Genomic DNA, 22,187 nt, shown 5'->3' on the forward strand with positions numbered 1-22,187 from the left:
TTCATTTTTTGTGTGTTTAATAAAATTTATTTAAATTTTTATTTATGGTCGGCTTCTTTGGGGTGACGGTTTATTTACCGCCATCTTGTGGTTGTTTTCATATTTTAAAAGAGGTAAGGTAAATTTGTGGGGTTTAGCAGAAACCGTCACCTCTCTTTAGCTCACTTAGAATGCTTCACCTGGGAAAATGACATCTAAGTGACACCTTGTACACATACATTCAGCCAATTTAGGTAATAAACAAAGCCAACTGTTTGTATCATGATGGAACACTTCTATATTCTACTTTTCTTGTATAATATTTCTATAGTTTTAATTATTACAGTTGTTTGGTTTGGGTCATATGTTTTGATTTTGCTCCTTGGTTGTTGTGTTGTTTTTAAGGGTTTTTTTTTTTCAGAACAATTTTTGAATATATTTCTGAATTGTATTTATTAAAGATGATAGTAAAGGTCAGATAGTCTTACAGAAAGTCATCTCTTAGATTGCCATTAAATGTTCCACAGAGACCCAATGTCCTCCTCTTCCAGGAACTGCTGGCTTGAATATAAAGTCTGTCGCCTCCTTTAGCAAACTGAATTCTTATTCCAAACTTTGTCTTCAGCTGCACAAACATCGAGGACAGATTTCTAACCTCAATATCACCTGTAGGAAAAGAGAAATAATCGATTATAGATGGAAATTCACCTACTGTAATGTTTATGTGTTATATTGTAACGGTCACAATTCCTCCTAGCTGAGGGATGCCGTGAATGACAGTTCTGCCGTCCAATCTAGGAATGTGGTGTGCTGAGCTGTCAGTATGGTGATTGGACGGCTCTGTCCAATCAAATGCTTGCACATGCTGAGCTGTCAGTGTCTGGAGTGACAATTTAACCGTCCAATCAGGACCAGGGTGTGCCGGGGCTTAATCCATGTGTCTATTGTTCAGAGTAATTACCTAGCTATTTTACCAGCTCTCTGCCTATGATTGCTGTCAATTAGCTTTGCTCACAAGGTGTTTGCTTGCTCTGTTCTCCTTGTCTGGTACACTGATCTTCGCTGTTAGACCTAGCATTTGTCTTGACCATTCGTTTGCCTAGCCCTTTTGTCGTGATCCACTACCTTCTTGGAATATTGAACGAAGACTGTTTATTGACCACATCTTTGTCTCACCCCTATGTCTATGGGATACTCTCTTAGAATTTGACCTTGAACCTCTTGGCTACCCACCCTCATGGCTTATCTCTGTGTAGCCACAATACCAATGTTACAATGTGCCCCTAGTGTTATTTCTGAGAATGAATTGCTAAGTGAGAAACTTCTGGATCTCTGTAAGCCATTCTGATGCTGGTAAGCCATTCATAAATGCAAAGTCGCGTGTGACATTAAATGTTTCAGTTTATTTTAATTATGTTACAAGACATATTACGCTAAACATGAGAACATTTTTGGAAATATGTACCTTATTTGACATGGATGGCATATGTCTATTCCATTCATACCTGAAATTGAACTTGCTTTCCTTTTTTTTATTTTGTCCTTAACAGGTTTGTCTGTCCAAAACAAGGTATAACCTATTCATGTTATTTCTATCTTATTGATTGTTGGTAGTCCGGACTAGCATTGATTGGCAGAATGTGAAACTCATTTCTCCATTAGAATAGAACCGCTTGCTCGACTGCAGCTCCAATCTTTCCCTTTTGAGGTTGCCGAGCACAGTGCCCAGCTTTTTCTGGCAGGCCCAAAGAGAATGAATGGTTCAGCTGTTGGGTATCCAGTCCGCCACTGTTTTTTCTAACATTGATAAAATATCCCCAATATCTGACAATTTGTATGGGCTATAACATCCATGTTAGTACCTGTCCCCTCTGTAATTACTTTTGTGGTACCGTATGGACCCATAGAAGTGTCAGTTAAGAATCCGTTGTTTCTCCTCTCCCCTGCTTTAACCCTTGCTTTTACCTTCTCACCATGAAGAATGATGTCCATGTGTGTGGAATAAAGTACTTTTAATTCAATGGATATGCGTGAGTACTGCATTTCTATTCCTAGTTCTTGAATTTATGCTATACTTTAAGCTGTGCACCACCCAGATATATCCTAAATGAAGTTGTATATGGACGGCCATCCATACCAATATTTGCAGATCAAAAAGATGGTGCATCTTTACTCCTCTGTCATCCATGTTAGTACCTACAACCTCTGTAACTACTTATGTTGTCCACTTGCGCAGCATGCTTGTTATACCCAATACAGGACAACAATTTGGCAGTCCTGTTTAATTCTCTGGGACATGTAGTGTTTGTGTTTGGGGGTTCATTCCTAACTTATTTTTCCATAACTCCCTGCTGTGAGCACTGGACAGAGCTGCTCATTTATAAAACCTCCTGAATCCCTGTCTCCCACTGCCAGTTATAAGTTGTACCTTATTTGGTCCACACCTCTGTTCTCTGCTCCTTTTGTTCTAGTATTTATTTTTGTCTCAGACCTTGGCTCATTTTTTAACTATTCTGTACGTCCTGGTTCTGACCCAGCTATCTGACCATTCCTACCAGCCTGCTCCTCTAGCCATCAGCTATACTGTGGACTCAACCCAGAGCACCTGTATAAGTTAATATTTCTGTACAAAGTTTAAAGGGTGAAGGCTAGGGTTTCCTGGGACCTGATAGGTGAAATTGCTTGTAAAAAACCTGTTCATGGCAGCCATTGTTGGGACACCAGCTATCAGCACGTTATCACCTATCTTGCAACTTTCAATAGACAAACCCCTTAAAGTGTCAATTATTCTGAGGGCTTGTTCCCAGGTATACAATAAGGACAATGTCTAGAAACACAGACATAACAAGCAACCATTGGACCAATGAAAGACTTGGAATGGGGCCTCACTTGCCATTATCATTAGGAGCGAGCATGCATGTTCATAAAATAGAAAGATTATTATTAGTGATTAGCGAATATACTCATTGCTCGTGTTTTCTTGAGCACTCGGTGATCTCCGAGTATTTGTTAGTGTTCGGAGATTAAGTTTTCATAGCCTCAGCTGAATGATTTTACAGCTACTAGCCAGGCTGAGTACATGTGGGGCTTGCCTGGTTGCTAGGGAATCCCCACATGTATTCAAGCTGGCTAATAGCTGTAAATCATTCAGCTGCCGTGATGAAAGCTATATCTCCGAACACTAACAAATACTCGGAGAGTAAAGAGTATATTCACTCATCACTAATTATTATGACTTTCAATCTGTCACTACTGCAAAGTCTCTAACATATATTATACCCTTTTAAAATAAAGTTATCTTTACCAAATTACCTACAGTTTAAATCAGGTTCTTGTGTTGCATGTAGTTTTGAAAAAAACATTGTGAATGTTTTAAAAAAAAATTTATATCACAATCCTTGCTAAAATGAAAAACAAAATTAGCAATTTTGCAATTTTTTTCACTGATCACTGCGGCTTTATAAGACTTTTAATTAATGTCATTTCAGGAAACGTTTTTAGTAAAGCTCCTTATCATCAAAGGAAGGTTTACAATGACAAACAACACCTCTATACAGCTTTGTAACTCAGGATCCACCAATCACATATGACAATCTGACAGCTAACTCTGCTCCTCCTCCTTTAACAATTATCTCTGTACAAGCTCATTAGATATTTAAATAAAAAATATGGGCATGGCCATTGTGGCTAAGTACATTTGTTATTTCCTTAAACAACTGGAAGTTAGAGTCTAAAAAGCCCCAATGACAAGAGTGAAAATTGCAGGATTTCTATTTTTTTTATTTTTAATACAGAATGTGAGATGAAAAAGAACAAACAAAAAAATATATTAGGTCATTTGCTAATGTTAGCTTTTCTTTAACACTGCAGAATGGCCTCCTCTACTGCCAAGTCTTATTGCAGGTACTCAATCTGCTACTGTAATATTCATTCCCTTATATTCAAAGTTGGGGATAGTGATGAGCGAGTGTACTCATTGCTCGGGTTTTCCCGAGCACGCTCAAGTGATCTCCGAGTATTTATAAGTGCTCGGAGATTTAGCTTTCGTTGTCTCAGCTGCATGATTTACAGCTGATAGACAGCTTGAATACATGTGGGGATTCCCTAGCAACTAGGCAACCCCCACATGTACTCAGGCTGGCTAGCAGCCGTAAATCATGCAGCTGCGTCAACAAATACTAAATCTCCAAGCAGTTACAAATACTTGGAGATCACCCAAGCGTGCTCCAGAAAACCCGAGCAACGAGTACACTCGCTCATCATTGGTTGGGGATTTTCATTTTTCTATGACAGCAAGAGGCTAGATTTGTTCTACAGACATGTCTATCTATTTTTAAATAATTTTAAAGTACATATCCCCTTTAAATTATAGTGAGTGACTAGCCAGTAGTTATAGATTTGTGCTCAAAAGTTTACATACAACGGCAGAATTTTTGCTTTCTTGGCCTGTTTTCAGAGAACATGAATGATAAGGCCAAAACCTTTTCTCCTCTCATGGTTAGTAGTTGGGTGAAGCCATTTATTGTCAAACTACAGCGTTTTCTCTTTTTAAATCATAATGACAACCAAAAACATCCAAATGACCCTGATCAAAAGTTCACATACCCTATTTCTTAATACTGTGTATTGCCCCCTCTAACATCAATGACAGCTTGAAGTCTTTTGGGGTAGTTGTGGATGAGGTTCTTTATTTTCTCAGATAGTAAAGCTGCCCACTCTTCTTGGCAAAAAGCCTCCAGTTTCTGTAAATTCCTGGGCTGTCTAGCATGAACTGCGCGCTTGAGATGTCCCCAAAGTGGCTCAATGATATTGAAGTCAAGAGACTGAGAGCCACTCCAAAACCTTCACTTTCTTCTGCTGTGGCCAATGACAGGTCAACTAAGGGTAAGTTCACATTAGCATTCAGGGGCTTTGCGGAGGGCTGCTTACTTCCTCTGTTAAGCTCTGCCTACTTCCGCATACTTCTGCATGCATCTTGCGTACCTATCTTTAACATTGGGTTCGCAGGACATGCGGATGTATGCAGATGTATGAGGATGCATCGTTTTGACGTGCCCGTCATCAGCACATAACACAACTTGTTGTGTTCCCGTGCGGTTGGCAGGCACGTCAAAACAACGCATCTGCTTACATCCGCATTTCCTGCGTAATCAATGTTAAAGATAGGTACGCAGGACGCATGAGAAGTATGCGGAAGTAGGTGGAGCTTAAAGGAGGAAGTACGCAGCCATCCGCAAAGTCCTCAAATACTAATGTGAACTTAGCCTTGTGTTTTAGATCATTGTCATATTGGAACGTCCAAGTTCGTCCCATGCGCAGCTTCCAGGCTAATGAGTGCAAAATTGCCTCCAGAGTTTGTTGATAATGTGCTGCATTCATCTTTCCGTCAACCTTGGCCAAGTTTCCTGTGCCTTTGTAGATCACACATCTTCAAAACATCAGCGATTCACCTCCGTGCTTTACAGTAGGAATGGTGTTCCTTTCATCATAGGCCTTATTGACCTTTCTACTAATGTAACGTTTATGGTTGTAGCCAAAAAGTTCAATTTTGGTCTCATCACTCCAAATTACCTTGTTCCAGATGTTTTGAGGCTTGTCTCTGTGGTATTTTGCATATTGTAGATGAGATACTTTGTGGCATTTGCACAGTAATGGCTTTCTTCTGGCGACTTGACCATGCAGCCCATTTTTCTTCAGGTGCCTCCTTATTCTGCATGTTGAAACAGTCACACCACTAATTTCCAGAGAGTCCTGTATTTCAGCTGATGTTATGTGTGGGTTTTTCTTTGCATCCCAAACAATTTTCCTGGCAGTTGTGAACGATATTTTTGTTGGTCTACCTGACCGTGGTTTTGTTTTTACAGAGCCCCTGATTTACCATTTGTTAATCACAGTTTGAACGCTGCTGACTGGCAATATCAATTCCTTGGATATCTTTTTGTATCCCGTTCCTGTTTTATACAGTTCAACTACCTTTTCCCGTGACAATTCTTTTTTTTTCCCATGACTTATAATCCAGAAACGTCAGTGACTGGATGAAAGATGCAATAGTCTGTCTGGATCCCAGAAACTCACTCACCTTTTATGCACACACTGATTACAAGTAAACAGGTCACAGGTGAGGATGTTACCTTCAGTAGCCATTCAAACCCATGTGTGTCAACTTCTGTGCATGTTATTAAGCCAAAATCACCAGGGTATCTGAACTTTTGATCAGGGTCATTTGGATGTTTTGGGTTGTCATTATGATTTAAAAACAGAAAACACAGTAGTTTGACAATAAATGGCTTCACCCAACCACTAATCATAAGTGGAGAAAAGGTTTTGGTGTTATCTACTATATAAAGCTGAATGTGTGTATGTGTGTATGTATGTCCGGGATTGGCATCTGCACCGTCGCAGCTACAGCCACAAAATTTTGCACAGTCACACGTCTGGACCCCAAGAGTGTCATAGGCTATATTGTGAGGCGAAATTTTAACCCCGCGCTTTCCAATTCACCAAACAGTTTTGCCCCTATCTACATAATGGGGAAAAAAGTGAAAGGAAAAGTGTTGGAGGCGTCGCAACTACAGAAACAAAATTTTGCACAGTCACACGTCTGGACCCTGAGAGCGTCATAGGCTACGTTGTGAGGTGAAATTTTAACCCCGCGCTTTCCAATTCACCAAACAATTTTGCCCCTATCTACATAATGGGGAAAAAGTGAAATGAAAAGTGTTGGAGGCGTCGCAGCTACAGCCACAAAATTTTGCACAGTCACATGTCTGGACCCCGAGAGCGTCATAGGCTATGTTGTGAGGTGAAATTTTAACCCCGCGCGTTCTAATTCACCAAACAATTTTGCCCCTATCTACATAATGGGGAAAAAAGTGAAAGGAAAAGTGTTGGAGGCGTCGAAGCTACAGCCACAAAATTTTGGAGAGCGTCATAGGCTATGTTGTGAGGTGAAATTTTAACCCCGCGCGTTCTAATTCACCAAACAATTTTGCCCCTATCTACATAATGGGGAAAAAAGTGAAAGGAAAAGTGTTGGAGGCGTCGAAGCTACAGCCACAAAATTTTGCACAGTCACATGTCTGGAACCTGAGAGCGTCATAGGCTATGTTGTGAGGTGAAGTTTTAACCCCGTGCTTTCCAATTCACCAAACAATTTTGCCCCTATCTACATAATGGGAAAAAATGAAAGGAAAAGTGTAGGAGGCAAATTGACAGCTGCCAGATGTGAACAAGGGGGACTTAAAGAATGAGAGCGATGGCGCCAAAGAGTATATACCGATCAGTTGCTAAGGTGGGGCCCCGACATGAGATACTCACCACACATGGGGATATGAACACACACATAAAATGCGCCACACACTACCACGTGCTTGAACACATATTACCCTCAGCACACATTTCACCACACATACACCAACCTCGCCACATAAAAGTCGAAACACAAAAATCGCCGCTCAAAACTCACCACGCGCAAAACTCGCCACATGCAAAAACTAGGCTCACGCAAAACTCGCCACAAGTGCAAAACTCACCTCATGGAAAACTCGCCACACGCAAAACTTGCACCCGCGGAAAAATTGCCACATGCACAAAATTTGCAACACATGCAAAAGTTGCCTCACACAAAACTTGCACATACTCAAAAGGCACCAGACATAAAACTCACCACGTGCAAAACTCGCCATGCGCAAAATTTGCTGCACACAACTTGCTACACTAACCTGTCACATGCAACTCGACACACAAAAAGTTGCTACACGCATGTTGCCACACAAAACTCATCTCACAAAAGTCGCTACATGCATGTCGCCACACACAACTCAACACACACAACTTGACAAACGAAACTCGCCCTAAAACACACACAAGTCTGGTATTAGCCTTCAAAAATAAAAATCTGATTAATAAGCAGACAAACTACAACAAATGTACCATATAGGAAATACGGCACCTGTCAGTCACATGACCTGTCTATTATGTGTATGTGTGAGCTAATATATACTGCGAGGGGGAGGGCTTCCTGTTGGCTGGGGATTTATCAGGCTGCCAATTTAGCTTACAAATACTGAGGTAAAAATACTGAGCAAATAACGTGTTAACGAGGTCTAATACAGGAGATCACACAGGTATATACTATATACAGGGGAGATGACACACAGATATATACTATATACAGGAGAGATGACACACAGGTATATACTATATAGAGGAGGAGATGACATACAGGTACATACTATATACAGGAGGAGATGACATACAGGTATATACTATATACAGGAGGAGATGACACACAGGTATATACTATATACAGGAGGAGATGACATACAGGTATATGCTATATATAGAAGATGACATACAGGTATATACTATATACAGGAGGAGATGACACACAGATATATACTATATACAGGGGAGATGACACACGTATATACTATATACAGGAGGAGATGATATACAGGTATATAATATATATAGAAGGAGATGACATACAGGTATATACTATATATAGGAGGAGATGACATACAGGTATATACTATATACAGGGGAGATGAGACACAGCAGGTATATACTATATACAGGGGAGATGACATACAGGTATATACTATATACAGGAGATGACATACAGGTGTATACTATATATAAGGGAGATGACAAACATGTATATACTGAGGTGAAAATGAGGTGTGAGGTGAAAATGAAAAGGTGTGAGTGCAAAATGAGAGGAGTGAGGGAAAATAGTGTAGTGATCGGAAAATGACAGATGTGAGGTCGAAATGACAAGTGTTAGGCGGGAATGAGAGGAGTGAGGGAGAAAATGAGTGGAGTGAGGGAGAAAATGAGAGATGTGAGGGGGGAAAATGAGAGATGTGATGGGGAAAATGAGAGATATGAGGGGGAAAATGAAAGATGTGATTGGGAAAATGAGAGGCGTGATGGGAAAATAAGAGACATGAGGTGCTATAACTAACCACAGATATTTACTATGCCCAGGCAACGCCGGGCTCTTCAGCTAGTCATTCATATTCTCTGAAAAAGGCCAAGAAAGCAAAAATCCTGCCAGGGTATGTAAACTTTTGAGCACAACTGTACTTGTGTTATTTATATAGTATTTCCATAAAACACTTACCATTCAGTATAAGACCTTGGTTAGGACCAAAGTGAACATCTCCATTTCTCAAGATAGTAACTTGTTTATTAATATCCTCGTCCAGCACAAATGTAATTGCTTGTATGCATGTGTGATCAGAATGCTAAAAAAGGAAAACGACAAATCATTACAATGTGAGTTTCTAGTAATATACCTTGTAGGAAAGAAAAAGCGCAGATAGTGTCTTATCTCACGATTTAAAGGAAGATTCGCCAGTAATGTAACTGCCCACCTGATGAAGAAGATTCATAGGCATATAGTGCCGGCTGCCGCAGATCCATCGGTTGACACGCGACCATAGCTAAATCGCTGAATAGGAGGATTTGTGGGTTATGATCCACGCTGCCAGCTCATCCAGAAACAGACAAAGTGTATAATTGAACAGTGGTTTATTCTACGTAAAAAAACTGAAGAAGGAGTCATATGTACTCCGAAACGCGTAGAATAAACCACTGTTCAATTGTACACTTTGTCTGTTTCTGGATGAGCTGTCAGCGCGGATCATAACCCACAAATCCTCCTATTCAGCGATTTCCAAAGTGAGTTTTTAATATCTACATCAATGACTTGAACATTGGTATTTAGTAGATTCATATTGTGTGAAGGAACAATATATGATAATGCTGTCTTCTGACAATGAGAGCCCAGTGAGCTTTTCTTTGCCAGTGAATGCTTATATTATTTTAGATAATTCAGTTGAGTTTGGTATAAGTTAAATTTGTAGCTACTTAATTGTACCAGTGCTTGTTTTTTCTTTCTTTCTCGGTAATAAACATCACATTGCATACTTTGAATGACACTAAGAAAATTAAAATGGAGATTGTCTTCTTGTCTTACTATCACCTCTTGACAACTTATTAAATAGATTAACATAATATTATATTGTCCACAAACCTGGTCTTAGTTAGGATGATGAGTGTAGAACATTTTAGATACAGTGACTTGCAAAAGTATTCCCCCCTTGGCTTTTAACCTATTTTGTTACAGAACTTGTGTTTAAATATTTTTGTCATCTGATTTGTGTGTGATGCATCATCAACACTAAATAGACTAAGTTGGTGAAGTGAAGTGAACAAAATATAGGCACACATGAAATTTATGGGATCAAATAACTAAAAAATTTGAATGTGCATATCTATTCACCAAAATTTTTGGTGAGAGCAATTACCTTCATAAGTCACATGCTTAGTGAAAGGAAGTCCACCTGTGAAAGGCCACAGAGGCAGCAACAAAATAAACCAAGAGGCACCACTAACCAAACAACACCATGAAGACTAAGGAGATCTCCAAACAAGACAGGGACAAAGTTGTAGAAAAGTACAATTAAGGGTTTCGGTTATAAAAAAAAAAAAAAAATCCCAATGATTTCCCGGAGCACCATCAAATCCATTATCAAATGGAAAGAACGTGGTACCACAATAAAACTGCCAAGAGAGGGCCGCCCACCAAAACTCTCAGCCCAGGCAAGGATGACATTAATCAGAGAGGCACCACAGACACAAAAGGTAATCCTGAAAGAATTTCAGAGTTCCCTAACAAAGACTGGAGTATCTGTCCATACAACCACAATAAGCCTTACACTCCATAGAGTTGGCCTTTAAAGAAGTGTGGGCAGAGAAAAGCCTTTACTTACACACAAAAATTTGAAGGCTTATTTTTAGTTTGCCAAAAGACATGTGGGAGACTCCCCAAATGTATGGTGCCAACACAGCTCATCATCCCAAAAACAGCATCCCCACAGTAAAACATGGTAATGGTATCATCGTGCTGTAGGGATGTTTTTCGTCAACAGGGACAGGGAAAATGTTCAGAGTTGAGGGGAAGATGGATGATGTGAAACACAGGGATATATTTTAGCAAAACCTGTTTCAGTCTGTCAGGGATTTGAGACTGGGATGGTGGTACACCTTCCAACAAGACATGACCCAAAGCAAACTGCTTAAGAAATACTTGAGTGGTTTAAGGGGAAACATGTAAATGTTTTGGAATGGCCTAGTCAAAGCCAAGACTTTAATCCAATTGAGAACCTGTAGATAGACTTAAAGATTGCTGTTTACCAGAAGAAACCATCTAACTTGAAGGAGCTGAAGCAATTTTGCCTTGAGTAATGGGCAAAATTCCCTGTGGAAAGCGCATAGAGACTTATCCAAAGTACTGACTTTAGGATTGTGAATAGTAATGCACACTGAAGTTTTCAGTTGTTTTGTCCTACTTGTTGATTGCTTCGCAATAAAAAAAAAGTTTGTCTTTAATATATAAAAATTACTTGGCCAAATGATTCTCTATGTTAGCACTATTACGGTGATACCATTTTTTTTTACATTTTAGTAGTTATGTAAAATCTGAATTTTTTTAAAAACCATTTTTCAAGACATCTTTTTTATTTTTCTGCCAAAGGAGTTGTTTTTCACTTGAGAGATTCATTTTGGGGTACACGTGAAGTTTTTATCACATTTAGTGCATTTTTGGGGCAGGATAGGGATAAAACAAGAAGAAATTCTGTTTCTGTATACTGTATGTGGTTTACCATGTGGGATACTTTGCATAGTTTTATATTTTCAAAGATCAACTTTTATGGATATGTTTACTTTTTATTATTTGGCTTTGAATTGAGAAAGGAAGGTGAATCAAATTTATTTAATTATTTTTATTAACATTGTGAACACCTACTGTTTGGGTACGGACACCAAACACGGACTTCACCAGGAAGTCTGTATTATTTTTCGGGTTCGGCCTCCCGAACACTGGGTGTTTGTCGCATTGTCATGTGCATGACAGCGTGGCAAACACTGCTTCAGATCAGTTATAAAATTATTACCGCTGGTCAGACAGCTGCAGTTCCCATGCTGTCAAATGACAACGTGAGCCTGTATTAAGTTTACCTCTGGTCACTGATGTCGGCTGATGGGATAACTGCTCCCATCAGCCTGCTATTGCTAATAACAGCGAGAGAAGGTGGCAGTTGATAGGAGAATTCATCAGTCTGTGCCTGTGTTCTAAATAAATAATAAAAAAAAAAACGGCATGGGTTCCCCTGTATTTTTGATAAGCAGCCAGGCAAAACTCAGAGCTGAGGGCAACCCTCAGCTGTCAGCTCCAGCAAGGCTGTTTATCAAGAATAGAGGGGTCCCACGCTGTTTTTTTAAAATTATTTAAATAAATAATTTAAAAAACAGCGTGAGGCTCCCCCCATTTTTGACAACCAGCCTTGATAAAGCAAAAAGTTGGGGGCTGATATTCTCGAGTTAGTAAAGGGCCATGGATATTGACCCCCCAGCTTAAAAATGGCTGCCCACAGCCACCCAGAAAAGGCACTTTTATTAGATGCGACAATTCTGGAGCTTTGCCCGGCTGTTCCCACTTGCCCTGTAGCGGAGGTAAGTGGGGTTCATATTTGTGGGGTTGATATCACCTTTGTATTGACCGGATACATCAAACCCACGGATTAGTAATGGAGAGGCATCTATAAGACACCTATCTATTACTAATTTTATAGTTGTATGATAAAGACAGACCCAGAATAAAGTCCTTTATTTGAAATAAAACAAAACACAATTTTCCTTTTTTTATTTAAAAATAAGAAACACAATTATACTCACCTAACGCCCATTCCATTAAATCCCTTGTCTCCTGCAATAAAACAAAAATTTAAAAAATAACCATATCCCTCACCTGTCCGTCATTCTGTCCCATGCCATGATCCATGTTTGGGGTATAAACAGTTTTCAACCTGAACGGTGCCAAGATATGACCATCCAGGGAGAATGAGCTGCTGCAAGCGCAACATCAGTGACTAGCAATAACATCATCGAAGTTACCTCCAGTCTCTGAGGCTGTATTCCCAGCCGGACCAATGAACTGCCGTGAGCTCGGTGAGATCACCGCTAGCTCAGTGAGAAAAAGTCTCATGGTGCAGAGGCGAGTTCACCGCAGTTCAAATTCACTACAGTGAAATTCTCCCGGGGAAACTGCGGTGAACTTGCCTCTTGCCCGTGAGACTTTTTCTCACTGTGCTACCGGTGATCTCATGGAACGCAACCTCAGTGACCTGTGGTAACCTGGATGACATCACCGCTGGTCACTGATTCTGCGCTCGCAGCAACTCATTCATCAGTGGTTCTCAGCGTGGACGGTTACATCTTGGCACCATCCAGGTTGAAAACTGTTTATCCCCAGACACAGATTATAGCATGGGACAGAACAACGGACAGGTAAGGGATATTGTTTTTATTTTTGTTTTATTACAGGAGGCGAGGGGTTCAGTGGAATGGACTTTGACATGAGTAAGGTTTAATTTAGAATCATTAATGGAGTCTGTCATTCTTCAATTTAAAGACTTTATAATTGCTGAGTGTTTAATCTTATAGATGTGCCTTTTCTGTCCAGCTGTGGGATGCTATTTTTAGGCTGCGGGAGAAATATACATGACACCTCACCAGCCCGAGAATACCCGCTCCCAGCTGGCTGCTTTAGCTTGGCTGGTTGTCAAAAGAGGGGGAGACCCCACATAGTTTTTTTTAATTATTTATTTAAATAATAAAAAAACCGGTGTGGGGACTCCTTTGTTCTTCATAACCAACCTTGCTAATGCTGACAGCTGAGGGTTTCAGCCCCCAGCTGTGAGTTTTGCCTGGCTGGTTATCAAAAAACAGGGTAACCCATGTCATTTTTTAAAATTATTTAAATTCTCACAGTACAGCGCTGAGCTCAGAGAGTTCACCACAGTCCACTGTGAGAAATTGCTGTGAGAACTACAGTGAATTCTCAGCTAAGCGCTGCACCTTGAGATTTTCTCATGCTGCTAGCGGGGATCTCACCGAGGTCACTGCAGTTCATTTGCCAGCTGGGAATGAAGCCTCAGTGACTTGCAGTAACCTCAATGATGTCACCGCCAGTCACTGATGCTGTGCTCGCAGCAGCTCATTTATCAGTGGTTCTCAGTCTGGACAATTGCATCTTGGAACCGTCCAGGTTGAAAACTGTTTATCCGCCAGACATGGATGACGGTGTGGGACAGAACGACGGATGAGGGATATTATTGTTTTTTATTTTTGTTTTTTACTGAATACGGTGGCATGGCCATGAGGTGCGTATAACTGTGTTTGCTAAATAAAAATGGAAAAGTGTGTTTTCTTTTATTTCAAATAAAGGACTTTATTCTGTGTGTTTATTTCCAATACAACTATAGGATAAGTAATGGATAGGTGTCTTATAGACGCCTCTCCATTACTAATCCATGGGCTTGATGTCACCTGACAATACAAAGGTGACATCAACCCCACAAATATGAAACCCACTTGCCATCGCTACAGGGCAAGTGGGAAGAACTGGGCAAAGTGCCAGACATTGACCTCATGCCGTTTTTTTTGCTTTTCAAATTATTTATTTAAATAATTTTAAAAAATCGGAGTGGGGACCCCTCTATTCTTGATAACCAGTCTTACTGAAGCTGATAGCCGAGGGTGGCAGCCCCCAGCTGTGAGTTTTGCCTGGCTGGTTATCAAAAATACAGGGGAACCCACGCCATTTAAAAAAAATATTATTTCATTATTTACAGTGCGGGCATCGGCTGATGAATACTCCCATCAGCTGCTGCCTTCTCTCGCTGTTATTAGCAGCAGGCATTGGCTGATGGGAGCAGTAGTCTCAATCATCTGACACCAGTGACAGGAGGTAAACTTTATGCCTCCAATCACAGCTGTGCGCTCATGCCATCTTTGGACAGCGTGGGAACCACGGCTGTCTGACCGGCTGTGATAATTTTACCACCGATCAGAAGCAGTGTTGCTGTGCTGTCATGCATATGACAGCGTGGCAAACATTAGATGTTCAGGCCCCTCATTCAAGTGAATGGGGTCTGGGTACTATTCTGGTACCCGAACTCAAACTTTTGTAACTGTTTGGCTGAACCCGCTGGACCCGAACATCCAGGTGTACGCAAATCTCTACAAATAACCATTACACAGTACATAGCAGGGATACCTTTAAAAGATTATCTCAGGGCAGGAACATTTTGTTGTCCAATTGTGGAGTTTATTTTTATTCCAAGATCTGTTTATTAAAATATACTTTTGCTCGAGGGCTGTGGCACAACCCCTTTAAACGAACTTGAACCTGCTATTATTTGACTACTTGCACTAGATACCACAGTACCATAGTTTTGCACTATATAGGGAAATTAATGCTCTTCCAAGAAGCTCAGTCACAGGCTGAGTTTTGTGGGAGAAATGTTGCAGCAGTAACCTGTATGTTTCCTCAGCGCCGCTCTACTTACCATGGTAATCAAGTTGCTTGCTGAATTTTGCAGCACTGCTGTATCTAAGGGTACTTTCCACTTTGCCTTACGGGGTGTAACTGGTCTCTTCAGTTAGTTAACACTGCTGTCTTGCAGAAATTAGGTTCCCCTGCCTAATGCCTATCCTGTTTCAGCAGACTATATCTGGCAGCTCCTCCCACTACTTCTTGCTCGCTCCTTGTTGATTACTAGCCTGTTTGTCCTGCTGGTGATCTGTTTGTGCATGTGTGTTTCTGTTTCTTTCGTTACTTACCTAGTTTGCCTACTCATCCTGTCTTACCTCTCCGCTCCTAAGCTCGACTATGTATCTTGAATCTTTGCTGCTTGCCTCAACCTGGAACCATCTGACAACGTTTTTTTCTTTTCCCTCCTGTATAGCGTTCTCATGCCTCTGACCTTCCAATCAGATGCTGCAGTCCCGGGACTGCCTTGGAGCGGTACCTGGTGATTACCTGCAGCCAAGCCTAACCTCACCACCAGAGGCTCTAGCGAAAACCAGGTAGTCGCTTAGTCTCGCCCCTCCAAGGTAAGCTTAGTCCATGGCACAATGATTCCACATCCATCAGCATTACATTCGCCCTCCAGCATTACAGTTACAAAGAGGACGATAGTCCACAAACTCCCGGCAATTGCATCTTGAGAGTGTGGGGGCAATAGAAGAAAATATCAAAGAATGGCGATCACAAAACTTTAAATACTGATGTCAGAGATTGACAGCTGTATCTTTATGGTTAAGCAGGAGTGATTGGAGCTAGCTCCAATAGCAACTGCTAACCCCTTCACGACATGCGCATAACATGTACTGTGCATGCCATGTCCCTCCCTTTGATATGGGCTCCAGCGCTGAGCCCACATCTTTCCTGGCACTTGTCAGCTGTTTTGAATGACTGACATGTGTCCCTAACAGCCGTGGGTGGAATCGTGATCCACCTGCGGCTGCTAACCTATTCAATGTCAGTCAATCTCTGACAGCGGCATTTAATATGATCGAGCAAGAAGCGCATCACTATTCTCGCCCATCGGTGACCCCATCACATGATTGCGGGTCACCGAAGGGTCAGGATGACAAGCAGAGGTCTCCAGCAGACCTCTATGGTTGTCATAGTTGATTGCTGTGAGCACCGCATGGTGGTCGGTGCTCATAGCAAGTGAGCATTTCTGCTACATACAGGCAATCTGATCATCGCCTGGGTGTAGCAGAAGCGATCAGGTTATCGCAGCTGCTAATCTCCCATGGAGACTATTGAAGCAAGTGAAAAGTAAAAAAAAAATGTTTTAAAAATATGTTTTAAAAATATATTTTTTAAAATATAAACGTTTAAATCACCACCCATTTGCCCCATTCAAAATAAAACAATTAAGAAAAATACACATATTTGGTATCGTCACGTTCAGAATCGCCCGATCTATCAAGCTATAAAAAGAATTAATCTGATCAGTAAACGGTGCAGTGAAATAAAAGTCAAAACCCTAGAATTACTTTTTTTGGTCATTAAAATGCAATAACGGGTGATCAAAAGATGTGTATCCACACCAAAATGGAATCATTAACCCCTTTCTGACCTCGGACGGGATAGTACCTCCAAGGTCAGATACCTTACTTTGATGCAGGGCTCTGGCGATGAGCCCGCATCAAAGCCGGGACATGTCAGCTGTTTTGAACAGCTGACAAGTGCCCGCAATAGCAGCGGGTGAAATTGCGATTCACCCGCCGCTATTAACTAGTTAAATGCCGCTGTCAAACGCTGACAGCGGCATTTAACCGGCGCATCTGGCTGGAAATGAGTGCATCGCCGACCCCCGTCACATGATTGGGGTCAGCAATGCTTCTGCATAGTGACCATAGAGGTCCTTGAGACCTCTATGGTTACTGATCCCGGCTAGCTGTGTGCGCCACCCTGTGGTCGGCGCTCATAGCACACCTGCAATTCAGCTACATAGCAGCGATCTGATGATCACTGCTACGTAGCAGAGGCGATCGAGTTGTGCTAGCTTCTAGCCTCCTATGGAGGCTATTGAAGCATGGCAAAAGTTAAAAAAAAGTTAAAAAAAATGTGAAAAAAATAAAAAAAATATAAAAGGCATTTAGTGAACCTAGCAAAAAAGCCAAACAAAAACCAAGTGTGGGATTGCACTTTTTTTGCAATTTCACCGCACTTGGAATTTTTTTCCCGTTTTCTAGTACACGACATGCTAAAACCAATGATGTTGTTCAAAAGTACAATTTGTTTAGCAAGAAATAAGCCCTCACATGGCCATATTGACGGAAAAATAAAAAAGTTACGGCTCTGGGAAGGAGGGGAGCGAAAAACGAACACGGAAAAATGGAAAATCCCAAGGTCATGAAGGGGTTAAAAACGTCAGCTCGGCATGCAAAAAATAAAACCTCACGACGCCCCAGATCCTGAAAAATAGAGACGCTATGGGTCTTGGAAAATAACGCAATTTTTTTTTTTTAACAATCTTTGGTTTTTTTTTCACCATTTAAATAAAAAACAATCTAGACATGTTTGATATTTATGAACTCATAATGACCTGGGGAAACATAATGGCAGGTCAGTTTTAGCATTTGATGAACATGGTAAAAAAAAATCCAAAAAACAGTTGTGGAATTGCACTTTTTTGGAAATTTCACCGCATTTGGAATTTGTTTCCCAATTCCGAGTACAAGACATGGTAAAACCAATGGTGTCGTTCAAAAGTACAACTCATCCCGCAAAAAACAAGCCCTCACATGGCCTTATTGACAAAAAAATAAATAGGTGCACATCAGCACCTACTGGAGGAGGTACAAGTACACTGACGAGCAAAAGGGTAACAATCTTTTGAACTTATGACTTTCAGGCTACATCTCTCACCATCCACTACTGCTTTGAGCATCATTTTATAGGCAATTATCTTGGCTACTTCATACATATATTTGTCTTACAACTATTTTGCATTTTAAATAGTTATCTGGGGCTGGCTCACAAATTTTGGCCTAGGGGTAAGTACACAGCAGTGGCCAATAAGCAGCCCATCCTTAGGCCGGGATCACACTTGCGAGAAATACGTCCGAGTCTCGCATGGTAATACCCGGCATTACCGCCGTTTCTCTGGAGCGGAGCGTGCAGCTCTATGTATTGCTATGCGGCCGCACTCTCCGCTCCTGAGTACCGGCGGCAGGGCTGGGTATTACCATGCGAGACTTGCGTATTTCTCGCATATGTGATCCCGGCCTTATTGTGTTTACAATATAAAGGCGGGCTTAATATATCAAGACTCTAGACAGACACAACCTCACTAAAGATCTGATGGTCATTACACAGAAATGGTACTAGAACCAAAATAACTACTTAGAAGCAGTAAAAGCACCAAGCCTACTACACAGATATGGTACCGAAACAAAGTTTAGGCTATGTTCTCATGCTGCGTTTTTTGCTGCCTTTTTTTCCTGCTGCCAAAATTTGCTCTTTCAACAGTAAAAACACCCATTTTTCAGCATTTTAATGCTGTTTTGGGTGCAGATTACATGTGTGCTTTGTCTGTCGTGCATGTTTATTAAAATTAGTTTTATTCATCAATACGCCTCAAAAACGCAGCAAAAATGTTGTTGCATTTTTTTTACTTTGTCATTGCTTTCTATTGATTAAAAATGAAGAATTGACATGTTGTAGGTTTCTTAGGCCGGTTTCACATGTCAGTGGCTCCGGTACGTGAGGTGACAGTTTCCTCACGTACCGGAGACACTGACTCATGTAGACACATTAAAATCTCTGCACATGTCAGCGTGTTTTCACAGACCGTGTGTCCGTTTGGAAAACACGGAGACATGTCAGTGTTCGTGGGAGCGCACGGACCACATGGACCCATTAAAGTCAATGGGTCCGTGTAAAACATGTACCGCACACGGATGTTGTCCGTGTGCAGTCCGTGTGCCATGCAGGAGACAGCGCTACTGTAAGCGCCGTCCCCCCCGCGTGTGGTGCTGAAGCCCCATTCATCCCTTCTTCCCAGCAGTGTTCGCTGGAAAGAAGGAATGAATAATCTTTTTTTTTATTTATTTTTGGTTTTAAAATGAAGTTGCCGGTAATCTGCCCCCTCCCACCCCTTGTGGCCCCCCCCTCTCCCCTCCCCGCTGGCATTAAAATACTTACCCAGCTCCCTCGGCGCTTACATCCTCTCAGCGTCGCAGCTCTTCCTGTATGAGCGGTCACATGGTGCCGCACATTACAGTGATGAATATGTGGCTCCACCTCCCATAGGGGTGGAGCCGCATATTCATTACTGTAATAAGCTGCACCACGTGACCGCTCATACAGGACAAGCAGCGATGCTGAGAGGATGTAAGCGCTGAAGGAGCTGGGTAAGTATTTTAATGCCAGCGGGGGGGCGCACAGGGCATGGGAGGGGGCAGATTACCGGCAAATTTATTTTAATAACAAAAATAAATTTTAAAAAAAGGTTATTCATTCCTTCTTTCCAGCGAACGCTGCTGGGAAGAAGGGATGAATACTGGCTTCAGCACCGCACGCAGGGGACAGCGCTTAACTCTAGCGCTGTCTCCTGCACGGTCCGTGTGGTCCTCAGTCAGCACACGGGTGGCACACGGCTGCCGCACGTGTGCCACACTGATGTTCAATGTAAGGACACGGACACGGATAATTCCGGTACCGATTTTTCCGGTACCGGAATTATCTGGACGTGTGAGACTGGCCTAATTCAGTAAGGAATTAAATCAAGCTGTGTGTGCATGAGATTTCAGAAATCTTGTATATTTTGCTGCTACTGTAAAAAGCAGAATTTAATTTGCATAAAAACACAAAGTAAAATAAAACACTGCAAAAATGCTGCATGTGAACACAGGCTTAGGATATGTGACAATTACATCTTTTTTTAGGTGGAGGCAAAAAATGAACATCATGCAAAGTAATGTAAAACAAAACAATGCTGTGTATGCGTTCAGTGTTTTGTTACCTCTTTTAACCGCTTTAGGGTTCGGAAACTGAACATAGGTTAGAAGACGTGACACACTCATTTTTCACCGAAGCCACTCTCCATTATAGTGTAAAATAAATAGAAAAGACACAGGTGGATGCACTGCAGAAAACCACGGCAAAGTGACCAGTGAAGCCAGTTCAGGAAAAAGACTGCCAGCATTTTCCTGAAGCGGCTTTGCCTCGAAAAAGTCGGTTGAACAAACATCAGGCGCACATACTCAATAGGCTGGAGACACACTAGCGATTTAAAAATCAGTCCGATTTTGATGCAGGAGAGTCGGACGAGTGTGATGCAATTGTCATGAGAGTGTCATGCATTTTTTGTGCGAGTACAGTCCAATTTTTCACACCTAGCACCCGATTTACATCCGGATGCAGTGCGATTTTAATATGAGCTTTTACATAGAGAAATTCTTTAAGTCATTTACACATATATATATATACTAGTTTGTGGCCCGATTCTAACGCATCGGGTATTCTAGAATATGCATGTCCCCGTAGTATATGGACAATGATGATTCCAGAATTCGCGGCAGACTGTGCCCGTCGCTGATTGGTCGAGGCAACCTTTATGACATCATCGTCGCCATGGCAACCATTATGCCATCTACGTCGATACTGTGCCCGTCGCTGAATCAGAAACGTGAGATGTCTACGTCCTTTATGACATCATCGTCGCTGTGCCCGTTGCTGATTGGTCGAGGCCTGGCAGCCTCGACCAATCAGAGACGCGGGATTTCCAGAACAGACAGACAGACAGACGGAAAAACCCTTAGACAATTATATATATAGACTAGACTGTGGCCCGATTCTAATGCATCGGGTATTCTAGAATATGCATGTCCCCGTAGTATATGGACAATGATGATTCCAGAATTCGCGGCAGACTGTGCCCGTCGCTGATTGGTCGAGGCAACCTTTATGACATCATCGTCGCCATGGCAACCATTATGACATCTACGTCGATACTTTGCCCGTCGCTGAATCAGAAACGTGAGATGTCTACGTCCTTTATGACATCATCGTCGCTGTGCCCATTGCTGATTGGTCGAGGCCTGGCGGCCTCGATCAATCAGAGACGCGGGATTTTTTACGTCCTTTATGACATCATCGTCGCTGTGCCCGTCGCTGATTGGTCGAGGCCTGGCAGCCTCGACCAATCAGAGACGCGGGATTTCTACGTCGATGCTGTGCCAGTCTCTGATTGGTCGAGGCCTGGCGGCCTCGACCAATCAGAGAGCCGGGATTTCCAGGACAGACATACAGACAGAAAGACAGACAGACAGAAAGACAGACGGAAAAACCCTTAGGCAATTATATATATAGATATAAACGAGTGTATGTGTGTATGTATGTGTGTATTGACGATGATGTAATAATGCTTGCCATGGCGACGATGATGTCATAATAGGTTGCAATGGTGACGGTTATGTCATAATGTTTGCCATTGTCACAATGATGTCAAAATTGGTTGCAATGGTGACGGTTATGTCACAATGGTTGCCATGGTGACGATTATGTCATAATAGGTTTCTATGGCGACGATGATGTCAGAATGGTTGCCATAGGAAAGATGATGTCATAATGGGTATATGGGCACGGAACTATGGGATGGAGGATGTGTGATGGGTATATGGGCACAGGGCTATGGGATGGAGGATATGTATGATGGGTATATGGGCACGGGACTATAGGATGGAGGATGTGTATGATGGGTATATGGGCACGGGACTATGGGATGGAGGATGTGTATGATAGATATATGGGCAGGGGACTATGAGATGGA

The 22,187-nt window shown here is 41.7% G+C and overlaps 1 protein-coding gene across 1 annotated transcript in view; it reads right to left on the minus strand.

Moving 5' to 3' along the window:
• The window catches only part of OTOGL (otogelin like), a 316,314-nt gene that overhangs the window by 243,009 nt on the left and 51,118 nt on the right, over window positions 1-22,187 (minus strand). The window contains exons 16-17 of the mRNA XM_069764433.1: window positions 9,107-9,230; window positions 468-645 (exon numbers count right to left, since the gene is read on the minus strand). Coding sequence (XP_069620534.1) covers window positions 468-645; window positions 9,107-9,230 — 302 coding nt within the window. The remainder of the gene's footprint in view (window positions 1-467; window positions 646-9,106; window positions 9,231-22,187) is intronic.

Source organism: Ranitomeya imitator, chromosome 4, assembly GCF_032444005.1.
Source record: "Ranitomeya imitator isolate aRanImi1 chromosome 4, aRanImi1.pri, whole genome shotgun sequence".
NCBI lineage: Eukaryota > Metazoa > Chordata > Amphibia > Anura > Dendrobatidae > Ranitomeya > Ranitomeya imitator.